This window comes from Chaetodon auriga, chromosome 21, assembly GCF_051107435.1.
Source record: "Chaetodon auriga isolate fChaAug3 chromosome 21, fChaAug3.hap1, whole genome shotgun sequence".
Classification (NCBI taxonomy): Eukaryota; Metazoa; Chordata; class Actinopteri; order Chaetodontiformes; family Chaetodontidae; genus Chaetodon; species Chaetodon auriga.
The window spans coordinates 15,943,665-15,962,513 of NC_135094.1; the positions used below are offsets into that span (position 1 = coordinate 15,943,665).

Genomic DNA, 18,849 nt, shown 5'->3' on the forward strand with positions numbered 1-18,849 from the left:
TGGATTTGTTTGCACCAAAACTTAAGCGACAGCATTAAACATCCTTGTTGTTGACTGCATTCCTGGAAAACATATGCGTTCATCGCTCAGTTCATTCGTGTTACTTGAGCACATCCACCTGTCTCCTGCTGACAGAGGGAAGGTCACAGTGCTCCTTTGTCACCAGGGAGAGTAACAGCTACTCAACCTCTGGCCTGTCTTGTCAACTGTTCCTTCTCTTCATCGTTGAGAACAAAGATAAACCTGTGAAATACTTCTTGGATTCTTTCTGACACTTGTGAGGTTGTTTTGACTGCCAGACCTCGTGCTCTCATTGTTCTGTGGCAGGTGCTGTATACTTGTATAGGTCTTTGTGGACATAAATAAACACTGAGCAACCATACATGGAGGAGCTGCTAACCTATGACGATAGTGTTGTGAGCCGGTGCCAACCAAGTGTTTGCATATTTTTGATAAAATATGGTTGAAAGATGGTTATTATACATAAAATATTTACTGTGGATCATCAATACCAATCAGTAGCTATTAAGAAATGTTATTATCATATCTCACAGTTTTTATCGACAAATAGAGCTCAGAGTGACAATCAGGAACACAAAACACAAATATATGAATAACTGAGTGATAATCATAATAAAGTGAGTGTAAAGCTAATGAGACTGAAACAGATCCATCAAAGCTCAGAGTGTCAAATGAAAAAGTTTTGACCTTCTTAACCTTTCCAGTGTCACCTTCCTTGAGGGTTAAGATAATTGTCGGGTTTTACTGTCCAAGGAAAGTGACAAGTTCCAAGGTGCTAACAGGGTTATGATTAACACGAGTTTTCATTCCTTTGCGGGACCTTAACGCGCCACTTGAGAACCTCTTGAGATGTCACAAATTTACGCCTCTGGTTTAGCCATTACAGCAGGTCAAGTTCCGATGGTGTCTCAGGTCCAGGTCTCAGCTGTCTGCTTGTCTCTGCAGTAAGTCTTACGCATGACAAGACAGGACTACCGTCTGTGGGAGAGCTTTTTTTATGCACATGAATGATAAACATTAGCACGATCTCCTGACCTCTCCATGATCAAGCATTTGAAAGAATGTCTTCACTTAAGGTGATTTACATTACACTCCGCCTAATCAAGGCCCAATCTTGCAGAGGGGCCCCTTAGATTCATTTCTTATTTCAGTATAAATATATTGTGCTTACACTGTTTTTTTTTTTGTTTTGTTTTGTTTTTTTTTTGTTTTTTTTTACCTGAGATTTGTCTCAGCACCAGATTTACACAGGATTTCTCACTTAAACATGAAATCCACTTTGTACGTTTGTCTTTTGTCCGTCCTTACATCCTCACAATGAAACTTGATTTGATATCAGTCATATTTTTAGCAGCTGGGATGACAGATGAACTTGACCTTGATGTGCAGTGCAAAGGGGTTGATCCTGTCCAGAAGTGTTGAGAGGACTGTAGCTGTCGCCATCCTTCAGCGTGACAATGAGGTGTAACTCGACCCGTCTTTCTTGCTAGCCATTGTCTCCTTTCCTTTTGTCCTTGAGGACAAAGATATCTCGTTGACATTAACACCAAGCGCCGCTGTTTGATTTAGCTGCACACAGAGAGATACATTTGGATCTGTGTGTTAAACACATGCTCTGCCTGTACTCCGCATGTCTCGTCACTGCTATGCTTTTTGCTTATAGCACACGCCGTCAAATGCAGAGATATATTTGTAAGTGTAAAAGGAAAATTGCATATATAGGCTATGTATTATGTATTTACACTGTTTCTGTCGTAGTTGTACAAATAACCTTTGAAATCAATAACTACAATAAGGCGGGAATACAACTGAGAGAGTCAAACGAAGTATAAATTTTTGTTTGTAAGAGCTGTTCAGTCATCTTCATCTACTCCATCTTGTTGGCACGTTATGATCTCTGTCTCTCTACTGTCTCTGTCTTCTTGCTGAAAACCAGGACCATCAATTTGCTCTCTGTGTGATCAGGCAGCTACACGCCGTGGGGTATGCGGTGGCAAAGTCCCAAAAGTGAAAGTGCTCATTAGGCAGAATGGCTCATTTCAGAGCAATGTACAGTGTATAAATCAACTATTATTATTAAAGATGAATTAATACGTTGAACACTTAAAGCTGGTAAAGGTGGAGGTTCTTTTGTATTATATATATTGCATGGTAGCTTGTGAATAAAGGGATCAATTAAGCCTTTTTATCCATAGTAATGTATCATAATTTAGTTGTTGATTATAGTTTTTGTATTGTTAATCTGAATCGGTAAACTGAAGGTATCAGATGATGTAGTGGAGTAAAAAGTACAATATTTCCTTCTGAAATGTAGAAGAGTAGATGTACAAAGAAGCAAAAAATAGAAATACTCAAATAAAGTACAATTATTTGGGTGTTCACCTCAACAACAAACTGGACTGGACAAACACAGATGACCTGCACAGGAAGGGCCAAAGTCGTCTGCACCTGCTAAGAAGACTGAGGTCCTCTGCAGTATGAAGGACACTGTTAAAAACATTTTATGACTCTGTGGTGGCGTCTGCATTTTTTTTTTTTTACACAGTGGTCTGCTGGGGTCAGGAGAGTTGGCTGGTCCTGGACTGCCCTCTGCACACCATCGAGGAGGAGGGTGAGAGGACGATGGACAACCCATCCCACCCCCTGCATGAGACAGTAGAGGGCTGAAGCAGCTCCTTCAGTAACAGACTGCTGCATCCAGTGTGCAAGAAGGAAGCTGCCGCAGGTCCTTCATCCCAACAGCTGTCAGACTGTCTAACTCCAGCATCACGTAATGTAGCTCTGTGTTGAAGCTGTCTTTCAATTCTACATCTTAAACCCACTTTGTTTTGTACGACTGTTATCAATGCTAATTTATGATCACATTATCCATTTCATCCAGTGCAGTTTTAAGATGTGTATTTTTTCTCAACTGTTTAATAACACTATTTATTATCCATATTGGCAACAGTATTTTCATTAATTGTATATATTGTGCATTTACATAGACTTGTGAATTTCAATGTCCTTTCAATGCAACAATATTTTCTCAAGTGCAACACAACATATGACATTAGTAGTTTTTCTCATAAGAATCCTGGCAATACTACTTTCTATGGCAGTAGGATTTTTATGGCATTTAGTATTTTTATAATCTGTACATAATGGTCGTAGTTGTTTTTCTATTCTGTATTCTGTACACTTTTTTCTTGACCCTTCTGTGCCACAGTTTTTTGCTTTTTGTAATACTTGCTGGCTCTAATGACTTAATTAATTTCCCCACTGTGGGATCAATAAAGTCTTTCTTATGTACCTCAAAATTGTACTTAATGGAGCAGTGTGTAGGATTTAGGGGGCTCTGATATTCATTGTTATGTTTGCATTAGTCTATCATCACCTGAAAATATGAATCGTTGTGTTTTCGTTAGAGTGAGCTCTTTATCTCTACAGAGGGAGCGCGTCCTCTGTTCTGCTCATGTTTCTACAGCAACCCAGAACAGACAAACCAAACACTGGAGCTCCTATCAGATTTTTCATAAGTTTCACAGCCACCATTGGCTCTCCTTTGATTTTCATACAGCTGCAGCAGTTCAAGATTCACACTGGAACAACTCTTTGAAGAAATGCCCATGTCTTGTTTATTTAACCAGTTTTATTTTACATTAAATCAGGCTATAGAGTTAACTGCATTACACTCATCATTGAACAGATCATCAGTGTTGTCAGACATAATACTACTCGAGTCAAGTTAATCATTGTGATAATAATCATCAGTGTATAAGTGCAACATACAGAGGAATAATCTACCAAAGGCTGATGGAGGAAATAGCCATCAGCGAAGGTTCGTGCCCTTCATAATTCTTTTAAAGACTCTTCAACATCAGAGTCCAAATTAAGCAACTCCCGCTTCCTCTCAACGTCACGCACCCACAAACACTTGAGAAAAAGAATTACCCGAGCACACTGACATACACCAGAACGTTTTCGAGCACTGAAACGGACATGCTTTGGCAATTCTCTATCACGATTTACCTTGTGCCAAACGCAACATGGCATCAGCCAGCACACTCAAAATAAGGAAGCTATGAAGCAAAACATGTCCTTGGTGCGTGCCGGAGGAGTCGGGGGTTCATTTGGAGCTCTGGGGCCCTCTTCAGCTCCCATTCAAACCTCATGGAACATAGTCATCAGGCCCTTTTTCCAGCATCAATACACATTCAGGCAAAACAACGGATGACCTCTTTCAAAACCTCCACATTTAAGTCCTGACAAAAACATGTATGTGCCTGGTTATACAACTTCTACTGTCGTTTGTTCGTACCCGTCTATTCTCTTACAGCTGAGACTGGTCATCTAGAGAGGTATTGAGTAACTATAAGCTTCTGAGGAAATACAGAAAAAACAAGCCCTTCAGTGCTTCCAAACATGCAGGAATGTTGTGACAGCTAACAGCTTCCCTGTTACTTGATCAGAGACATCAGAAAATGGACAGTTTATTCCATGCCAACCCAATTTCAGAATATTTAGCTTGATACTTAAAAATACTAGGCCTCTGGATAATTTACTGATTATGCTCAATAACAACATAAATAAGACATAAATATAGCTGGCTCCAGGCCAGATTCAGTAACTGGATTCACACAGATTGAACATAAACACAGATCTGCTTGAAGGCCTCTTTTTGCTTTGTTTTTAGCCTCTGATACCAATATTAATAATAGTTGATTTATGTTCATACACCTGTCCCTTAAATTTGAAGACTTTGGTCAAATTAACCACCATCATCTTTAAAAAGAATGGTTCAAAGTACTCTGCACCGCTTCTCCCCTGCATAGCGTACTGTACAGTTTCCAGCCACAGGCTCTGCTTTAGCCAAACTCAGATGCCCCTAGAAGTTAAAGAAACTAAGTCTAGAGTATTTACAAGGCATTTAACACCCACAGCTTCCTTCCAGTCTCATAATGTCTGAGAACCGTGGTCCATCCCTGTCTGGAGGGCCAGGTGGGAGAGTTTTACCACAAGAGTCACGGGAAGAGTATACAAACCGACTTTGCACACCTCCGAGCACTTGTGTTGTCGTACACAGCAAACACGACAACAAACGTTCTATGCAGGTTAAGAGAAATGCTAGGAATAAACTACTCTCCGACGCCGCGTCCGGTCTGGAGTGTCAGTAGTAAGCAGCTAACATCTCTACGACAGACACACAGGAGGACCGCGTGCAGCAGTGTATGCTGGTGTGCCACATGGTGGGGGGCCGCCTGCCGTCTGGTCAGGGACAGATGAAAGATGAAGACTTCCGTACATGTGTGCGTGAGATCGACACACATCTGAATGGCAGGAAATACAGAATGATGACTCAACCCAACCGCCTGCATTTGGAATGACTGGTGGATGATATGTTAGGAAGCTTAGTGTCTGATCACCGTCACCTTTGTGTCTCTACATTCTGTCTTTCTCCTGCTCTGCATGGACATGGCAGATGGAAATGTTGTGGCAGCAAAGTGAATGATTTGAGCACAGTCCACTCTCCTCAGGAGTCTCTTAGGTCTCTGGGTTGGGCGTGGCCAGCAGAGGCACATTGTCCCTCCTTCTCCTGCCCAGTGGGGGGCGTCTGTACTGCTCCCCGTCGGCCAGCGTCTGGGGCAGCGGCTTCCTCTTGCTTTCGGGCAGCAGCAGGATGGACAGCACGGCCAGCAGGGCCAGAGAGGAGTAGACCACGTGGTGCAGGAAGTAACCGTAGTGGTTCCTCAGGTCCATGAGCGGGGAGCTGAGGCGGCCCACGCAGCCCAGGGCGAGCACTGCGCCCACACCGCTGCCCCTGTAGACACACCATGACTTCAGATTTGAAGACATATATGCTGGGATTTTCAGACTCAGCACCCCCTGCCTCAAAGGCAAAACTCCCAACCTTTGATTACAAGTGAAATAACATTTGTGCAGTTTATCTTATTTAATAAGATTGGTATAAAATGTGTAAAAATGTTGAAACTGCTGTGTTTGCCTATATGTCCCATATGTATTTCTTTAAAGGAAGAGATCAACATTTTGGGAAATGCGCTTATTGACCTTTTAGCTGTGAGTTAAATGAAAAATCTGACATCGCTTTCATGATGGTCCGTAAAATCACTAACATGTCATTCTTTGTTCGTTTAATTTGCACAAAACCAAAGTGTGAAAACAGCTGATTTTTTTTAACCTTGGTCCAGAGCCAGGCTAGCCGTTTCCTGACTTCCTGACATGCTAAGCTAAGCTAACTGTCTCCTTGCTGTAGCTTCATATTTAGCACACAGATTGGTTGAGAGTGGTATTGATCTTCTCATCAAACGCTCGGCAGTAAAGTGAATTCACATATTTCCAAAAATGTCACTTCAGTGTGAATTAGCATGAATTTGAGAAATGGCAGCTGATACACAGCACTATAAATGAGGTGAAATTCCTTCATCTTGAGACATTTTAATCCTTCATCTCCATTGGTCAGAAAACTTCATTACTAAAAGATATCGACAGAAATTTGCTCTCTCCTCCCTCACGATTTACTGCATTTTTCATGTCCTGATTCATTTCAGCAGCACACGTGGACTGAACAGGCTCTTCCTGACTGAAAAAAACATGAACACATTCTACATCTGAGAACATTTTCATTAAACTAAAAGAAGGGGAGAGACTGCTTTGACTTTTGAGATCAGTTTTTCGACTGCAGAGTGCTGCTGTTACCTGATGATGGTGGGCATGATCTCTGCAGTGAAGAGGATGCAGAGGGAGGCGGTGGCCTGGGAGGAGAAGAGACCCAGCACTGAGAAGACTGTGATGGCCGTCTCACTGAGGTCTAAGGGGGAGGAGGAGGGACAAACATCAGCACTTATGAATTACCTTGATGAGGTGCAGCTTTTCTGTTTCTCGCTCTCTGACGCGACATGATGATGCCCTGTTGATTTGAACTGATTTCTGATTCAGAACACTGAGTCAGTCTACCTCATCCTTTCCCTGAAACATCTATCACCGACAGCAGACACAGAGAGCAGTGAGTAGCCTCTCAGAGGAGGTCAGTGCTCCTGCCCCCTCAGCTTTTGATGCCTGGTTAAAGCACAGCACCTGACACAGCTTTGACTTTGCTGCCACTGCAGTGTCCTACATAAACTGACTGTCATTCTCATTTTCAGCCACAAGAGGGGGACTGAGACTGAGGCAACGGTCAGCGTGTTTCCACACCATGTTGTGGAGAGACAAAGACGCCTTAGATGTACTTTTCCATGCACAAAGCTGACTGGTTTGCCTTTCATAATGCATGAAGCTCCACATGAAATCAGTGGTGTACAGATGATCTAATGTGACCACAAATCTGAGCTTAACGTCAAACAATCAAACTTTTACCTTCATTCCAGTTTGGATTTGAGAAAGCGAGGCCTTTAATCCCGATACAAGCCTCACATAATGGCTCACCAACAACAGGGGGGGTTGGCAGAGACTATTAATAGCTTTCTTTATCGGACTCTAGATTTATTGAGAAAGCAAATATCCTGCTGTCAACTAAAGCCTGCTTACACTCCATGAGTCCCAGGAGGATCAAAGAGGCCAGCCCCGTCATTGTCATGGAGAGGAGCAGGATGCCACGGCGACCGCACCTGTCTACTGTCACCCAGAGCAACAGCCAGGCACCGCCCCCCGCACACACAGACAGCAGATACGTCCAATAGAAGCTGGGGGCCGTGCCTCTGACGTCACCTCGGAAAGAGCTGTAACAGTGACTAATGCCATGAGAGATGAATCTGAGAGAGGAAGGGCAGAAAAACAAAGAGTAAGCAGTCATGTGTTTCCAAACAGGTTTTAAATAGAACAGTAGTCCAGAGAGGAAGAACATTATAAGAAGCATGATGAAATCTGAGACCGCAGCTGCAACCAGCTCCGTAAATAAAGTGCTACGCCAACGGAAAGGACCGTCTCGAAGGTGCAGCATTGCTGAATTAATGTCAAGAGCGTGGGATGACTTACGAGGTGAAGCCGAGCACGCACATGTTCTTCCAGATGTTCCTGCTGTGGAAGAGCTCGGGGAAGGACAGGTGGGGGTGTGAGGAGGGGGCCGGCTCTGAATCCAGCTCTGCAGCAAGCAAACAAAGACCAAACAGGCGTCGTCTTTTTAAGTCACAGTTTAACGACGGGTGGCCTGACCTGCTTTCTCTATGAATCAACAGTCAATTTATTTCATCTGAAGAGAGGCTGGAGGACACAAGCTAGATTAATGTGTTACAGGTCTTATCGGTCAAATACAAGTGGTTTATTCACCACTTAGAATACTCTGAAACATGCTGTGAAACATAAAATATGACACGGGAGACCCCGAACTGTCGAGCAGCTGAAGTCCTTCATTGAGCGATGTTAAAAGAAGAGGTGATGCAACAGAGTGCTAAACATGAACTTTTTTGAAACGTGTTGCTGGCATCAAATTCTAAACGAGGATCAAACTTTAAGTAGAGAAAATGTAAAATTCATCAGATGAACTGATGTTTCAGACATCCACCACAGAAAATGTCACATAAGTCCTGTGAAACATGATTAAATATAATGCATATTAATGTGCTTTGTATCTATGTTTGGTGTTAACCCCTAAAATCCCAAACAAGTCTATCTGATGTTGTCTTATTGGAGCCACACTATGTCTGTGAAAGACATTTCCTCAAGCAGAACGAAGATCTACTTGTTCACCCATAACCCTTACGACATGAAATATTTATTTGGTTTCTGACTGGGCAATATATTTACCTCCAGCAAATATCCAGTTCAGATTTGTAGCTGGAGGTCATTATCCTACATTATTATTCCATTTTCATGCAGGAAGCATGTGTGTTTAATAAATCATGAACGATAACTGAGCATCATTACCTGCTCTTGGTAGCGGTGTGTGATAGGTACTCATGTTTTGAAATGCACTGATATAAATAAGCCATTAGTAAAACGGGCTTCATTAAACTGAAAGTCCATTCAAGCCAGCAGTGATGGAAAAAAAAACAAAAAACAGCTGCTCTAATTTTGAGGGCTAGAATAAGAAGGGAAACCTGCGTGTGCAGACACACCTGTGAAGCTCTCATCGTCCCTCACATCTCTGTTGGAGTTTCGTCTCTCGCTGAAGGAGTTCATGTCAGCACATCTCTCTGACAGAAGGAGCCAGCGAGGAGACTCTGGAAATACCCCAGGAATGCTGCAGGAGAGCAAAGACAAATTCTAAATCCACTCTTTGATCTTTGCTGACCTTTATTAATGCCCAAAAACACCTCAGATGCATTCAGATTTTGTTGCTGTAAACCAGATTTGCTCCTTCTGCATGGAAAATATCCAATGTAGGTCACAGAGTAGCAGAATTCTTTATTTCTTAATCCATCTTTTTCTCCATTCTTATTAAAAACCTGCAATTCATTGCCAGTAATCATCTGTTAATCTCTGTTAATTTGGTTTGGAAACTGCAATGAAAGCTTATCTTGTAACAGGTCTGAAAGGAACCGGCGACCTTAAACAAAGTAGCCCTAATGCATTCTGACATGAGCTAAAAGGCTCAGTGCGACAAGGGGATTGAGATCAATACGATTCTACAAAGCTTTCAGCAAATCAGCTGGCATCAAGACACTTTATCAAAAGACTATCAGATTCCTTCATTCTCGTGTCTCTCGAACGTTCGAATATCTAAATATGAAAAGAAAATGCTCACACGTGTGACCATGCAAACAAACACTCGTACCCGTAACTGAGGAAGAGCGTTAGCGGGGCAGCGCCGGCTCCCAGCAGGCCCCTCCAGGACTGGCAGCCCAGGGCGACGGCCAGCAGCAGCAGCTCCCCGGCTACAGTCATCAGGCCAGCCAGCATGGTCCCCAGCAGCCTCAGAGACGGCTCACACAGCTCCAGACCTGGCAGACAAACACAGCATCAGCAAATCCACGCTGACCGCCATGAATCACTGCATTAAGAACCAAACTACAGTACAAAACAACTGAATTTCTTCTACAACCACAGCTGCCCCTCATCTCAACTCTACGCTCCTTTACTTGTAGTTTTTAATACAACAACTCGTTGATGGATTGACATGAAGTTTCTTTCTACTAAACAAGCTTCACACAAGCTCAGTCTTTCAAATGTTAGACTACTCACGAGTGATGTACAGAGTGAGGTACACTCCCGCACTGGCTGCTGCCAGACAGAAGCGCATGACGATGAAGATGGAGGGGTACGGAGAGACACACACCAGCACCCCAAACACCACCGACAGGGTCAGGGAGGTCAGCAGAGTCTTGGATCTGCCCAGCCTGCAGGGACACGGACAGGAAAAGCGCTCACACTTTCACTTTCAACTGCGTCAACTTACTCCGAGTCCCACCGACTCCTGAAGAGAGTTCACACTGTGCAGCAGCAACACTGTTACTACTGCCGTGTACAGTGACACTTGTGGGCAATTTGTACAATAGGATGTGTGATTTAAGAGATGACATAAGATAAGATGAGACTTTATTGATCCCACATCGGGGAAATTCTCTTGTTACAACAGCAGAATAAAAAGGAGAGGTAGAAAACAAAACAAGTGGAACAAATAGACGATAAAAAAAGATCCAAAATAAAATCAACTACAGAGGCTGTGCACATAATATACAAAAGAGTACAAAAAAATATTGCCTTGTGAAGAATAGCTCAGTTTCACGGTAAAATAATAAAAACACAGTGTCTGCACACACACACACACACACACACGCACACACACACGCACACACACATATATATAGCATGGGATCATTTGCACAATGGATATTAGCATGTGATGACATAAATAATGGAGCAGTGCAATGGAGTAGTGCAGTGCAGTGAAAATGATTTGGTTAAAGCTCTTGATAATAAAATAGATCTGGCAATGAGAGCTCGCTCTCAAATATGGAGGCTTTGGCAGAGTATTCATTTAATAATGTTTAAATGTAGTGTACTCCAGAGAGAGAGAGAGAGATGGAACGTGCTCACGTGGATGAGAGAGGGGGAGCGTGCGAGTATGAACAGAAGTGTAGATGTGATACACAAAGTTTCTAAGCCTTTGCAAGTCAAACTGGTCCTTTGAGTTAAAAAATCTAGTCGCGCCATTTCCAAAGATGGTCACAAAATGCCACTGAATGGTCGCAGTCTGCAGCCCTGAAAATGCATCTTGGAGGCAGATCAAGTGTGAAGCACTAACTGATCACTAACCGTGATGATTGGCCAATTTTCAGCTGCATGCATGTGCAGCAGTTTTGTTTCCAACTTGCAGACTAGCACCGTTCCCTCTTCCTCTCTGCACGTTCCCAGGAGGCAGCATCGATTCAGTAGTCTTAACAAACAGATGCTGTTCTCCATTGGTCAACAAATTAATGAAGGCTGTTAGATGATTAAATTTGAGTCATCTCCCTCACAATCCCCCCAAACTACAGCTTCCCGCGTGTGATTTTCAACACGGCAGACACAGGCTGGGCCCATTATGTCAATTATCTGAGGTGCCTAATGCAGAGTGCCGAGCATGAGGTCCTCAGATCCAGCTAAATAAAGCCTCTAACATTAACGTGTATGCCACGCGTTGCTTATGTGTAGTACTTTCTCTGTGCTACATTCTTTGGTTTATCTGTTGCAAAGTATTACAGCGAGTGCAACTGTATTTCCTGCACAAACACATCTCATACTGTGATAAAAGCACAATAAAACGGCATTTGGGCTGCTTGATATTAAATCTCTCTCACTTTCAGCTGGAGGCCACCAGATAGAGGAGGAAATCTAAAGCTTCTTTCATGTCCACATCAACATCCAGGCTACTTGTGTTGTGTGTGTCTGTGTGTGTGTGTGTGTGTGTGTGTGTGTTCAAGTCTGTGTGTTGCATGAAGGGTTGTGCAGTAGTGAAACTGCAAAGTGAGGACAAAAGACCGAAAAACGAGGAACAACGTGCTTTAACAGCACAGACGTCTGAGGACAGATGGACTGAGTTGTACTGAAACATGTGTGTGTGGTCATGCATTACTCATAAATCTGTTAACACAGTCACATTTTGTTGACAAAAAGCAAGTCCCCATAGCATAAATCATTAAACATTAGGGTGAAGGCTTAGTTAGGGTTAGGGTAAGTATTACCTGTCAGCAGCATAGCCCAGGCCCAGACAGCCAGTCAGGACGCCCAGGATGAAACACACCTCCTCCACTGGGACCAGCCAGTACTGACCACACACCAGATCCCACTGGACAGCACACACACACACACACACACACACACACACACACACACAAGAGGGAGGGGGAGAGGTCTGTCAGTTATTATCTGTTCAGGTCAGTAGAACAACGTGCATGTAAGCGAACAGGCAGCCACTGGGTCAACAGCAACAGACACACATCAGGAGCCGTTTGTAACATTTCATTCATATTCTGACCAACTGTACTGAATGGTGTGCGACTTGTTCTGTATATGTTCACATAAGATTCACATTGTTTCTACCCTCAAATGTGTCTGACTGGCAAACAATGGCAAACTGGTTGATTAACAGCAAACTCATTAAGGGCACTGGCGTACAGGGAGGAAAGTGGAAACTCACTCCTAATTTACACCTGGCTGGCATTTTTCTGATCCACCTGTCTAGTCTTGAAGACAGAACAAAGACAAGAGCTTGCTAACAAAGAGAGCTTTTGTGGATGTGGATGATTTCTGATCATTGATAAATAATGAGGCGTCTCAGGTGTAATGAGACAGCAGAAACCCTTCAGGATCCATTAGAGTCATAATACAAACACCGGAAGATGTGACCTCATAATGTTGAAGTGTATGTGGTTGTGATAGCCAGAGGACAGTGGGTGTATTATTAGTGATATTATTAGTAGTTCTGGCAGCTGTAGCAGTTCTACTCCAAAAGGACTGCCTGGTCATGTGCACATACTGAGTGCATTCAAAACAAATGGCTGTGTGGTTGTACATAACAGTGCATCCACATGGAAATTCAGCACGTCTGTCAAAAAAAAAAAAAAAAAAAAACTACACAAAAATAACGACAGATATCTGCTCTCAGGTCTGAGTTTTAATCACATTAAGCCGACCCACTGATTTGCATTAACAGCTGAGCTCTGCGAATGTCGCTGTCTGCCGGCCCGCTGAAAGCAAAATGATTTTAATGATCTAGAGAGGGAGAGCGAGAGCAGAGGGCCGGCGATAAAAAGGCCTTGCATAATTGGAGCCCGTGCACGGAAACATAAAAGCCTGTCACATAATATCAGCTGTCCTGTCGCTGAGGCACAGAGCCGTAACAGTGCACACTAGTCGGGGAAAGGGCGGCATAGCAACCCATCGCGCTCATGCGGGTGGAACGCTTTGGACAACAGGAGGAGAGAAAATGAACACAAACCAGTCTGTGAACTCCTCCGACTGGTTTTGAGAATGAGGCTCGGGCACAGTGTGCGACTCTGGGAGGGACTGACACCTGCATTCATTTCCCCCTTTTACACCTCTGACTCAAATCATTTCATTCTAACTCGACAGAGCGATGTCAATACATGTAGTGATGAAGGGAATTTATTAGAAAAAGCACTTGAGAAACTATTGATAAACAGCGTGCTTTGGCTAAACTAGCATATTAATTATCTGGCAAATCAATTCACTGTGTTATATTGATTCAAATAACATGTAAAAGTAGAGTATCTCCATAAAGCAGTCCTGCTTATTGATGCACAATATAGCCCTCATGGGCCTCATCCGCCCAGATACGTCTGGTGTAGCTCCTCCTGTATAAAACAGGGCAACATTTTTGAGAGATGATATATCATCGTCCTACTGACCAACCCTAATGACGTCAGGAAGAAACAAACCAGTCTGTGCATTATGCCGTAGACCGCAGCAGGGATATGTTGAGGGGAGCTTTCCTCTAATGAAGTGACACAGTATTTATTGATCAGTGGCAGAGGAGAAGCTGATCGCAGGCCGTCCTGCTTCCTGCTCATCAGACTGCCAGCTCAGCAAAGCAAAGCAGCACTGGAGCGACATCATCGTGACAGCAAAAAATACTTTCTGAGCTAAATCTGACTTAAGAGCCCACAAATGTCAGCCTCCTGATCTGTCCATGTCACTCTCAGTGCGTAAAGTGAATGAAGGACAGAGGACACTGAAGGCATATACAGCTGCTTGCTGTGGAAGAATGCATTTGCAAGCATGTGCCTGCTAAATGCCTCCCTTGGCAGCCTTTATGTATCCTCAGCTTGCTGCAGTGCTGTGGGTGGATTACCGGCGAACTGCCCTAATACCACGGACCAGAGGGCTGGGTGTGGTTCCCACATCAGTAGGCAGAGAAATGCAAACAGACACACAGACCCGAGGGCCTGAGTGGAAAACTGTGAGCAGCTGACGAGGCTCTGTTAAAGACATTAACAAGAGCAACTTTGTGCTTTTACTATGAAATTCGGCTGTGAAAGGAAATGATGTCCAACACTGGTCAAGTGACACATTAATGCACAAACACGGCATTTATCACTTTAATAAGCACGGACAGAGGCAGGTGCAGCCCGACATGTGAGAATCAGACCTAAATCTGCAACTTCACTGAGAACCACGAGCAACCTGATGAGCTGTCTCTCATCTCGTGCCACCCTCTAAGAACAATGACTGTGTGGTTATGAGCATTAGAGGAAAAGAAACTACCCCAAATTGATGACAAAGGGTTATTTCTCAAACCCGACGATGTTCCTTTTCACAAAGGCATCAAGGCAGGAAGTATGTAAGAGTTGAAAGGTTGGAGAAGCTAAGCTGTGGCCAGGAAGAAAGCAGGATACAGTTAACGAGGTTCCCGTGACCAAAGCATTCAAAGGCAAAGATATTTTGTACCCTGGTGTCCATTCATTTAAGTACACTGTCTCTCTTTGTATGGCAGTGGGGCTCTGGTTGTGAGCGGGGATTGTTCTTCCTTAGTGACATATTCGAGGAAACTTTGACCTTTGAAACATGTCTGAGATATCTCTAAAATCTCTCCCGTGGCCCGTTCAGTTTGGCACAGTGACGTAGGTTAAACACACATTTCAGAATGAGTCACCGGGCGTTATCCGACCTTGCTCCACCGCCCTCCCGTCGTGGCTGACGAGCTGCTTTCTGAATGTTTGTATTTTTAAAAGTGTTGCAGCAGACGCGGAGATACATGTTCTTCCTTCTCAAAAACCTTACGCCTACATTATCCACATTGGACCACCTGCTAGTAGCGGCTAACGTAGCCTCTGGCCTCGAGCAGAGCTGTGGAGCAGGCTACAGAGGTCTGATGAACTCACTTCTTTTCTAAAAGCCAGATTTTTTTCATTTTTTACAAGTACAGTCTTCAGCCACAACCAGGCTGGAGGCAGTTTGTCAGACTTTGTGCAGCTCCCTCTGGAGCCACAAAAGGCTTTATACAACTCTTTCACGTACGCAGTAGTACTCCACAGACCTGTGAACAGACTTTGATGTGTTAAAAAAAAAAAAAAAAATGTGCAGCTCCATTTCTGAATGGGTACGTGTGCATCACCTTACCCTCCATCACAACCCTTAACAATGCTGGCACATCTGAGGAAAAGTGAAATGAAAAAATACTCATGTGCAACCTACAACCAGCTAGCTACAGGTGAAACAAACAGACAACCCTAAGCAGTTCTGCGGTTATCAGAAACATGTGTACTGTGCACATTCATTCATTATCTTCATCAAACAGCAGGTTGGTGTCAGAAAAAAGGCTTTTCCCAAATCTGTCTGACGTTGGAGTTTTCTTGAAAACACCAACAAGGAAGCGTTTTCACAACAACTCCTGTCCCCACACAACCACAACAACACTTAACTTAAAACCATGCCCATTGAGATCCAGGGCGCCCCAAGCCCCCAGGAGATGACTTCTTGTGCGCCTCATAGTTACAAATATGTGCGGTTGTATTAAAGTTTAGCAGGCATTGCAGAAACGAAGGGTGCATGCTCAGCGAGCCTCTCCTATGGATGAGCGCAGGATAAAAAAAGAAACAAACTTTTCAGCATTTTAAGACCCTGAATCCATACATAAACAGAAAAGCTTTCCCACAGAAAGCCAAAACAATGAACTAGGTCGGGGCCATAATTAGAGAGCTGAGGAGGATCCCAGGCCGGAGCTTTACCTCTGTAACGATGTTGTTCCTCAGCCCTTCCGTCACGTTGTAGTCCCAGCCGGCCTCGCACTCCTCCGCAGTTGTCTGGCTGCCGTTGACGTACTGCTTACACTGGGACAGGCCCCCGCTGTCCCAGGGCCTCTCCCCCTTCTCCCAGGGCAGGGAAGCGTTCAGCACCTCGGGCGACGGCAAGGGTCCCGGCAGGTGGCAGTGGTGGGGCGGGGAGAGGGTGATGAGGGGGTCGGACGAGAGCAGGAAGGCAAGGAAGAGGTTGGGCAGGATGGAGAGAGCGATCAGCACCCTCTGCTTCTTCCTGCCCAGAGCCAGCACCATCACCTCCCCAGTGGGAGGCAGCGAGGGCGGGGCGGGGAGGGAGGAGGAGGAAGGGGCCGGGGAGGAGGGCACAGGTGATGAGGGGAGGGACGGAGGGGGAGCAGGGCACGGGGAGGGGGAGACCAGCGGGGGAGAGTCCGGGGATGTCATCATTTGGAGGGGTGAAAGGTGGAGGTGGGGGGAGGTTGTAGTGATGGTTGGAGAGCTCTGTGGGAGACAAGGATTACACAGCATTACTTTACAGCTTAAACACAGGACTGATGTAAACAAAGCGGGAAAGGTTCAAGAACGAGCTTTTTTTTTTTGACCTGTCAGAGGAGGAAAACAATAAAATAATTGATGGCTGAATTCCATTTTGCTGCTTCAGTTTCAGGGTACTTAAATGCTGACTGTAGCTCCTCGCTTCATTAAGGTGGAGCTCCGCCGCTGGTGTGTGTTCACCACATGTACCAGCCCTGTGGTTCCCGCCTGCTGGACCACAAGTCACATGTAATTGGCACTCATGTGAAAGTTCCCGCTAACATTGCCTTTTGTCAGTGGGTCATTACACAGTGAGACCACAGGATTTTAAACACAGAGTGAAAATCTGTGCAGAAGCTCCTCCTGGACGCTGAACCCCACAGGAGCACATTATTTACACGATCTAATTCTGTCCGTCCACACCAAACTGGAACAGAAGAGTTTGGTGGAAGTGCAGCAACTCTGAGAGTAAATTTAGTTTGCGGATTATAAGATCATACGTACACTTCAGTGTGGATCCAGTGGAAAATGTGTCTCAATTCAGGCGAGAGAAGGAATTTTAACAGGTAGTCGATCCGCTGTGATGATCAGCAGTTGTTTAGCAAGTAAAAATACCAAACACTCCCTGGTTTCAGCCTCTCAAATGTGAGGATTTGATATTTTTTTGCCTTACATTACGTGACTGAACATCTTTGACTTTAGGACTGTTGCTCAGATGACATCACCTGAAGCTTTAGAAAACACTGATGATCATTTTTACTTTCTTTCTGACATCGGTAAAGATTACTGTTAGTCGTGGCCATAATTCAAACCAATGATCTTTTACCCAGTATTCATTACAGGCCTAAAACAGCACTTAACGTGCTTTTCAAGTTCTCACACAAGAGACTGAAGATTTTATGCAGCATGCAGGTGTCAGCAGCTTTAACGGGTACATATGGAGACAGATTAGTCTAAAAAAGCTGACATAAAACAGCGCAATGATGGGGGCCCTGCCTTCCCTCCCCGTGCTCCCAGCTGAGGGCTGGAATGTGAACAGCCTGTGCCCCCCTCGGCTGCCTCCTCTGTCGGTGCACATGGTGCTCCTCTAGCAGCAAGTGCTGCTGTGTTTTCCTTCTGAAGGGCCAGGAAGTCTTAGAAGAAGAAAAAAGAGGAGTCCCACAGGGTTACATAAGAGGTGGTACACGAGGAGGGGGGAAAGGACGTGGAGGGAATGTAACACACGGGGGGCTCACTGGCCACTGTGGAAGATGTGCTAACACTGACATAAAGAGCAGCAGGAGGGGAATAAAATGACAGAATAGAAGAAGAGGGGGGGGGGGGGGGCAGCAGCTGGGCCGGACTGACAAGACTCACCTGCCCCGACAGACTGGTTAGACACACGGCTGCTGCTCAGCCGTCTGCCCGGCTTCAAAACCACATGCACAAGCTGCTGTTACTTACCCCTTTAAAACGCTGCTAAATGTGAGCCGAATGTCTACTGTCCGTCGTCAAACATCGCGGGGTGAGAGGGGACGAGAGAGTAGTTTCACCGCATTCACCGTATCTCCTCTGCGCCTCGGTGCCAGTCTGCTTTGTCTGCTGTGTGGAGAGACATGTCTGTCCCGGGCAAGTGTTGGAGCCTCGGATAAACACCAGCGCTGCCTGGGACACAAGCAAGGACACCGGACCCGCGTTAGCCCCGCGCACAGCTAACACTCCGCCACTTCCAGAGGAGGTGATGCCCGCCGGGGATGCTGGACTCCCCGCCTACCGTCGCCGGCTTTTAACGTTACTGCTAGGTCCAAGTTTCTGCCTGCCGACAATACTGAGAATGATAAAATAAGGCGTGTGCGCGTCCGACATCATCTTAAAGGGAAACGTGTCGTCAGTCGGCCGGCCGAGGACAAAGAGCGGCTGGAAAGCTGCAATGAGAGAAGCCTGTTTATAGGGGCGAGCTGCTCCACCGGCGGCGGCACGCTTCGGGAAAAGTCGGCGAAGATCGTCAAAGCGACGTCCCCTCGTCTCACTGCTGTCAAAGATCGTGTATGGTGGGAAGATATGTCTCTCAACAATAAACATGATAAAAGAAAATAGATACAAAGCGAATACTGCTACTTCCTTTATTCATTTATTTTTTTGAGCCTTTCAACGACTGGATGTATTCAACATATACAATGCA

The 18,849-nt window shown here is 44.8% G+C and overlaps 1 protein-coding gene across 2 annotated transcripts; it reads right to left on the minus strand.

Moving 5' to 3' along the window:
• Positions 1 to 3,617: 3,617 nt before the first annotated feature.
• Positions 3,618 to 18,655, minus strand: slc22a17 (solute carrier family 22 member 17). Of its 2 annotated transcripts, none has more exons than XR_013079382.1 (10): positions 18,132 to 18,272; positions 16,125 to 16,655; positions 12,120 to 12,223; positions 10,138 to 10,292; positions 9,731 to 9,896; positions 9,072 to 9,196; positions 7,993 to 8,098; positions 7,375 to 7,769; positions 6,718 to 6,829; positions 3,618 to 5,821 (listed from the first exon to the last, which is right to left on the minus strand). XR_013079382.1 is itself a non-coding variant. In XM_076761495.1 (10 exons), exons 2-10 carry the CDS (start codon positions 16,599 to 16,601, stop codon positions 5,545 to 5,547), a joined length of 1,746 nt encoding a protein of 581 aa, XP_076617610.1. In that variant the 5' UTR covers positions 16,602 to 16,655; positions 18,132 to 18,655; the 3' UTR covers positions 3,618 to 5,544. The 2 variants fall into 2 exon arrangements, 1 of the variants encoding a protein (XP_076617610.1); XM_076761495.1 differs by having other exon boundaries at positions 7,546 to 7,769; positions 18,132 to 18,655.
• Positions 18,656 to 18,849: the final 194 nt, after the last annotated feature.